The sequence below is a fragment of the Penaeus japonicus genome, unplaced genomic scaffold (genome assembly GCF_977035675.1).
Source record: "Penaeus japonicus unplaced genomic scaffold, GWHDUDI00000001_assembly GWHDUDI00000015, whole genome shotgun sequence".
Classification (NCBI taxonomy): Eukaryota; Metazoa; Arthropoda; class Malacostraca; order Decapoda; family Penaeidae; genus Penaeus; species Penaeus japonicus.
The window spans coordinates 5,463,419-5,470,918 of record NW_028234417.1 but is presented as its reverse complement, the minus strand read 5'-3'; the positions used below and the strand labels follow the sequence as shown (position 1 = coordinate 5,470,918).

Sequence of the window (7,500 nt, the reverse complement as noted above, 5' to 3'; positions counted from 1 at the left end):
GTTGGCGATTTTTTTATTTCTGTAGTATGGTTTTTAATCCTTCTTTCTTTCTTTCTTTTTCCACTTATTAAAGAATCTTAATGAAAAGTGACGCGGCGAAATGTAGCAAAGGGCAGGTAGCCTTTTTCTCTCCCGGGCTACCGCTGAGACGAGTGGAGGGGGGCAGGGGGGGCAGGTGCGGGGGCTCTCAGCATCGCGGGGCGCACTTTTGGGACAATCCTCGGTAGGGTTGGGGGATAGGGAGGTGGGAGGGCTAGTGAATGGGAGAGGGGGATGGGAGAGGGGGGAGGGGGAGGGGGGAGAGGCAGAGGAGAGAGAATTAGATGGGGGTGGGTTTGAGGGAGGGGGGAGGACTGGGAGTTAGGTTGGTGGGGGGATAGGTAGGTGGGAGAAAGCATTGCCATTAAAAAGCAAATCTAAGCAGAAAGAAGTCATGGCACCGCCTTTCGTAAGGGAATGGCATAATGATGATGAGGATCACGATCATGACATTAAACAAACAAACAAACAAATCTTGATCATGACCTCAAGCGGAAATGTCCCAAGCTGTGGGTTGGTTCTATGTGGGTTCTACATCTTTATATCGAGGATTGTGGCTTCTCTAGAAGGTTCATTCAACGTAGGTGTCGAATGAGAGGTGGTGGCGATAAGGGAGGGGGGAGGAAAGTGAGTAGGGGGGGTGAAAGGAGGGTGGGGAGGGGGGAGTGAAGGGGATCAGTGGGAAAGTGTCTCCGTCTTGAAGGCTAAATATGGGTAAATGTGTCCAGGAGAGAGAGAGAGAGAGAGAGAGAGGATGCAGGTGAGCGGAGGAGGTTGAAGGAGACAGGTGAGGAGGAGGAGGAGGAGGAGAAGAAGAAGAAGAAGAAGAAGAAGAAGAAGAAGAAGAAGAAGAAGAAGAAGAAGGAGGAAGAGGAGAAAAAAAAGAAAAAGGGGAAGAAGAAAAAGAAATGAAAGAAAGGAAGGAAGGAAGAAGAATAGAATGAGAAACAGAAGGAGCAGAACGGAGAGAGCGAGGAGGAGGAGTAGGAGGAAAGGTAGAAGATGATGATGATGGGGACAGTGATAAGGATAGGAGAGAGAGCATTGGAAGAGAGGGAAAGGGAAATGAAAGTAAAAGGGAACGGACTTCATTGAGAAATAAAGAGAGAGAAGGCAAAGCGTGGAACGAAGTAACCGACTGCATAGATGATGCAGATGAAGGGGGGGAGGGGGAAGGGGGGAGGGGTAGGCCAAGACGGATCTGGCGAGGAATAATGTGGCGACGCGCAGGTATCACGAGGGAGGGGCAAGGGGGGAGGGTGATAAGGGGGTAGGGGGAGGGGGAGGGACAGGTGCAGTAATGAGTCAGGATTTGTTGTGTGAACTTTTTCCTATTCTTCTCTCTCCTCTCCTCTTCTTCTTCCTCCTCCTCCTCCTCCACCTCCTCCTTTTCGTCTACTTCTTCTCCTTTTTCTTCTCCTTCTCCTTCTCCTTCTCCTCCCACTTCCCATCCCAACCCCATCCTCTCCCCCGCCCACGAACCCTCCCCCTCCCCCTCCTCCTCCTCCTCCTCCTCCTCCTCCTCCTCCTCCTTCCCCCACCTCCTCCACCTCTTCCGGCTCCCCTTCCTCCTTCTACTGAACATCCTCCACAACTCTTCCCCCTCCTACTGTTTGTATCTCTCTCTCTCTCTCTTTCTCTCTCTCCTCCCTCCCTCCCTCCTTCCGTCCCTCCCCCTTCCTCTCTCCCTCTTTCCATCCCTCCCCCTCTCTCCCTCTCACCATCCCTCCCTTCCTCCCTCTCTCCCTACCTCCCCCCCCTCTCTCTCTCTATCTCTCTCGCTCTCCCCCTCCCCCTCCCCCTCCCCCTTCCCTTCCTCCCCTCCCCCTCCCCCTCCCCCCTCCCCCCTCCCCCCTCTATCTCCCGATAGAACTGTCCATGGCTATTCGAAGAAGATAAGTCTCAACCGGGGGTCATTAAAGCCGCGAAATTGGTCCACGACACGGAATTGGGAAATAGAAAAGGTGATAAGCAGGTGAGGGGAAGGGAAAGGGGTGTGGGGAAACAGGAAGATGGGAAAGAAGGGAGGGGGGTCTTTTCGGCAGAGAGTAGAGGGAAGGGAAGCATCGGCCGAGGAGGGACGGGCGTAATTTCAGATGAAGGGACGGGGGGCGTGTGTCATATGGGTGTGAAGTTGGTGCCGATGGTGGGTTGGTGTGTAAGTGGGAGGGGAGTGGGTGGGGTGGTGGGAGTTACGTCAGGGTGCAGGAAGGTGACAGAAGGAGGAGGGGGTAAAGGGAGGAAGGGAGGGAGGGTAGGGTAGGGTAGGGAGTGCCTGTGAGGGAGGGGAGGGGTCGGGGCAGGTGAGGCTTCGGGCATAAATACCCGCGCGTTCCCTAGGGTGTCACAGTGCCTCCCTCGACGCCGTCAGGGGTAGGTGAACACTCCTTTGACACTTGGATTATACTCATCGCCGCCTCGCCCTCGTCCTGTGGGTTCCCCAAGAGACTTCGATGTCCCTTGGGATTCTCGTAGACGTTGGGATTGGTGATTAGAAGGAGCCCCCGAAACCGAGGGAACATTAGACACAAATCGTGGATTTAAGCTTTTATTTACATATCTGTGGAAGTTTATGAAAGTATCTTTTCTCAAGTCTAAGCGAAAGCATAAGTGATTTGCACCAGACTACAAATACATAGACGTGCTGAGAACACGTCACAGGTTACACTCACTCGCCGCCCTTCGAAATGAACACATCACACTAGATCACAGGGATATGTGCATAAACACTCGTAGTAGCCGTGGCATTATTATTCATTGCAAGAACACCAACCCGAGCAACACGCCATGCAAGAAGACCTCAGACCAACAACACAAACACGATCGGACGTGTTCCACGGGCGAGACTAATCTTAGAAACGGGAAACTTCAGCGCGTGCACAGCTGTCGAGAACACATCACATCTTGGCGACAGTTTCCACCTGTGCGGTGCGACGCTGCCCCAACACGGACATCACACTCTGGCCTCCTTCGCCCTCAGCCCACGCGTGACTTTGGGCGTGGCCCCACCCGAACGGATGCCAGAACACACCCACAGTACTCATGACTCTGAAGGCGACCGCAGGATTTTTCAAGATTTGTTTATTTTTTATATTTATTCATTTGCTATCATTAGTATTATCATTATCATTATTATTCATTATTATTATTATTATATTTATTATGATGACATATCCAGGTCACGATCCTCTGTCATCTCAGCCCTTGAAGAATTTTTCCCTTTTCTCTCGTTCTTTTGATTCTACCTAGAACTGGAGAGGAAAAAAAGTCAAATGAAGGAAGCATTACGTAGCCCCCCCCCCTCCCCTGTTCCTCTTCCCCTTCCCCTTCCCCGCTTCATTGGGGAGTTACCGTAAAGAAATGCGTGCCCTCATTCCTCCCCACCCCCCTTCCCGTTGACTGTCTTCCATAAATCAGAATTCCTAGAAAGAGCTTTCATCCAGCAGACCCCCATCCTCCCCCTCCTGATGACCCCCCCGCCCTTCCGCCCAATAACCTTGCCTCGTCCTCCCGCAGATCAACGCCAGCACCCTCCAGACGCAGGTGGACTCCGCCTACGCCAAGCCGCAGAAGTCGGCCAAGAGCCCCTCGCCGCCCGCGCCCGCGCCCGCCCCCGCCCCTTTCAAAGAACCGACGCCGCCCAAGGAGCCCTCGCCGACGCCCACGCCGCCCCAACCGAACCAGCTTGATTCTATGCTAGGATCCCTGGCCTCACACATGACTGAGCAGGGCATCACCACCACGCAGAAGGGCTGCTGCAGCGCCTGCGACAAACCCATCGTCGGACAAGTACGTGCGTTGTTGCTCTGTGCAGATTCTTGGCTCAAACTCCCCTCAGAGGCCGGCAAGGATCACGCATCCCTCCTTCCTTCTCTGCCTACAGGTGATCACAGCGCTGGGCAAGACCTGGCATCCCGAGCACTTCACCTGCGCCCACTGCAACCAGGAGCTGGGCACCAAGAACTTCTTCGAGCGCGACGGACGCCCCTACTGCGAGGTCGACTACCATAACCTGTTCTCCCCGCGATGCGCTTACTGCAACGGCCCGATCCTCGACGTAAGTCTGAAGGGCGGGAGGGCGTTGTCTTTGGAGTGGGTGTAAAGGGGAGTAAAGAGTAGGGTCAGGGGGAGAAAGAATGAGGGAAGGGGAAGAAAGGGTAAGGTAAGAGGACTCCAAAGATAAAAAGTATTTAAGGTGATGCAGTCAGTACAGGATTAAATGTCTCAGTGTGGTACAAGTAGGAGAACTGCAACATCCTCTCCCACGGGAATAACCGTCGTGCGGCCGCATCTCTCCCTCCGACAGAAATGCGTGACGGCGCTGGACACGACCTGGCACCCGGAGCACTTCTTCTGCGCCCAGTGCGGAAATACGTTCGGCGACGACGGCTTCCACGAGAAGGACGGAAAGCCGTACTGTCGCGACGACTACTACAACATGTTCGCCCCCAAGTGTGGTGGGTGCAACGCCGCCATCATGGACAACTACATCTCCGCCCTCAACGCGCAGTGGCACCCCGAGTGCTTCGTCTGCAGGGTAAGTACCTCCACGCCATCTCCCCCACTTTTTTTTTTTTTTTTATATATCACCGCTGGCTCGTGTCAACGCCCACTGGTGTTATTCGTCACTGCTACAGCCCTTTCTCTAGTGCTTGTTCCTTTTTTCACTCTTCGTTTCTCCTCTTCTATCGTCTATTATCGACCAGGACACGGTAAGTCACCACTGAAACATGCTCGCCGTCGTATATATTTACATTTTATCCGTATCATGCTCCCTTAGCATTTTATATGCACACACCTCCACACACACCTAGATGAGCTTTCACAGGTAAGGTTTATCACTTTATATATTTACATTCCTGTTGCCATTAACCTGTGAGTCAGATTCAGGTTGGCGACGTCCACCTGGTCGGGCGACAGCTGGGGGCGGTGCTGAGGCCAAGACAGAGACCAAACTTAGGTTCGGTCCCCAAGCAGATCCTTCTGCGTACAATTTAATCTTCTTCCATCTCAGTTTCAGATTTGATGAAGACAGATGGGACGCTGTGCATTTAACGACTGGTCACAAATAAAGCTTTAAGAGGCTTTGTGTGTGTGTGTGTGTGTGTGTGTGTGTTTTGCAGCTGAGAGAGAGAGAGAGAGAGAGAGAGAGAGAGAGAGATACAGGCAGACAGGCAGACAGACAGACAGACAGACAGACAGAGATAAACAGACACAGACAGAGACTTATAGAGAGAGAGGGAGAGAGAGAGACAGGGAGACAAAGACAGAGGCAGAGAAACAGAAACAGAAACAGAGATAGATACAGAGACAGTGAGAGAGAGAGAGAGAGAGAGAGAGAGAGAGAGAGAGAGAGAGAGAGAGAGAGAGAGAGAGAGAGAGAGAGAGAGAGAGAGAGAGAGAGAGAGAGAGAGAGAGAGAGAGAGAGAGAGAGAAGGAAAGAGAAACTGAGAGAGAGACTGGGAGAACTTGATTTTCTGCCCTGTACCCATAACACTGTTAGCATAGGCTGTTGTTGCTAGCGCACCTAACACTAGAGCGACGTCCCGAAACCACCCACACGAGGGTGACGTCGTTGCCCGTAGTCTCCGCCAGCAGCTTTGTGTGCAGAGTGTCTCCCCAAGACATATCCTTGACACAGCCTTGACCCTTGTCTGCCTTCCCCCAAGGACTGCAAGCAGAGCATGAAGAAGAAACAGTTTTATGAGATGGACGGGAAGCCAGTGTGCCCTGCGTGCGTCGGCGTGTCTGACGACGAGGACGAGTAGAAGGACGAGTAGCAGCGGGGGAAGCAGAATAAAAGACCACTCGTAGAAGCAGACGAGAGACCAGGAGGAAGGGCGAGTTGGGACAAGTGCGCGATGGATTGATCCCGAGATTGATTCGAGACGAGGAGGGGATATGAGTACGAGATTATCTAAGAAGACAGTTGTGGTTATTATGTTCTAGTTCCATTCTTTACTTCCGTTGAACACCCACCGCTCTCAAGATTCTGTGTGTGATCACGTGGTCGTACAAGAGCAACACAGCAACAAGTGTAACCTTCATCAAGAAGACCTCTCAGAAAACCGGACACAAAAGGAGTTACATCACGGAACAGCTAAATAATTACGACATTATAATATTAACATTAATAATATGAATAATAATTATTCAAATGCTAATAACAATCAGCACCTCGAGACCACCTGCATACATCGTGGCCGAGTGCTGTAAAACATGAAGTAAATCTTCGTGCAATCTCAGGGAAAATTCAAAAGATTACTTAAAACGACTTTAAAAACTCATAAGGAAGACTTTTAAAAAAAATAACAAAAAAACAACAACAACGAATCGGAATTCTCACCCAAAAGAAGACTCATAAGAAGACAGACAGATCACGTGACTTCAGAAGCTTGAGGAGGAAGGACCTCGGCCGTTGCGACACCTGACCTCTAGTTTGTAATTGTTATCGCCGCCAGATACGTTATCAGTTCGTTGTATCTGCCGGTTGTTGCCCTTTAATAGTGTAGTTGACAGTAAAAGCCTACGATTCGTGGGTCGTAGAAGAATATGCATCGTTCTCTCTGCATTCTCTCCAGCTCCGCCAACCCGTGTTTATTTTATTCTTACCTTTTCTTTTCGTCCGTTTTTCTTTCTTTTCGTTTCAGCTGTTGAGCCGTGTAACTTTTTTTTCGTTCTTGTTTGCCCTCTTTGGTTTCCTTTTCTCAAGTTATTATTGTTGTCTTAGGAATGAACATGTGCTGCTATCATTAAATTTCAGATACTATTTTGTATTGTTGATGAAATAAAGTACTTTTAATACATCACGGGTGTTTGTGATGATTGATGTGGTTTCCTCTGTTGTGATGAGGACAAAAATAATGCACAACATACACACACACATCTCTCTCTCTCTCTCTCTCTCTCTCTCTCTCTCTCTCTCTCTCTCTCTCTCTCTCTCTCTCTCTCTCTCTCTCTCTCTCTCTCTCTCTCTCTCTCTCTCTCTCTCTCTCTCTCTCTCCACGCGCGCGCGCGCACACACACACACACACACACACACACACACACACACACACACACACACACACACACACACACACACACACACACACACACACACACACACACACTGTATTTATATATTCAGAAGTAAATTGTTGACTGGCAGGAAATCAGTATTGAAATAAGTATTAAATTTAGCATGTAAATAGCAGATAAACTCTTGATAATGTTGCTTTAAACAATGTTTCTCCGAGTAATGATAGTCAAAGAGCAGGTAAAGAAAGTCTGCGAAAATAGTGACATTGTCCCCTTTTGCCAGCAGCCAAAGTCGGAGGGAGAAGGAGGGGCGGAAAGAGGTGGTGGAGGAGGAGGAGGAAGAAGAAGGAGAGAGAGAAAGAAGAGGAGGAGGAAGAAGAAGGAGAGAGAGAAAGAAGAGGAGGAGGAGGAGGAGGAAGGTTTTTGTAGTAAAAAGCTCTC

At 50.4% G+C, this 7,500-nt stretch overlaps 1 protein-coding gene across 17 annotated transcripts in view; it reads left to right on the top strand.

The window, feature by feature from the left end:
- LOC122263588 (paxillin) overlaps nucleotides 1-7,500 on the top strand; it is a 216,717-nt gene that overhangs the window by 197,615 nt on the left and 11,602 nt on the right. For 16 of the 17 annotated variants that reach the window (XM_086544410.1, XM_086544404.1, XM_086544408.1 and 13 more), the window contains 3 exons: nucleotides 3,556-3,828; nucleotides 3,923-4,096; nucleotides 4,346-4,576. In XM_086544410.1, coding sequence (XP_086400536.1) covers nucleotides 3,556-3,828; nucleotides 3,923-4,096; nucleotides 4,346-4,576 — 678 coding nt within the window. Of the gene's footprint in view, nucleotides 1-3,555; nucleotides 3,829-3,922; nucleotides 4,097-4,345; nucleotides 4,577-5,708; nucleotides 6,847-7,500 lie in introns of those variants that run through there. The other variant, XM_086544407.1, reaches the window with a different exon arrangement.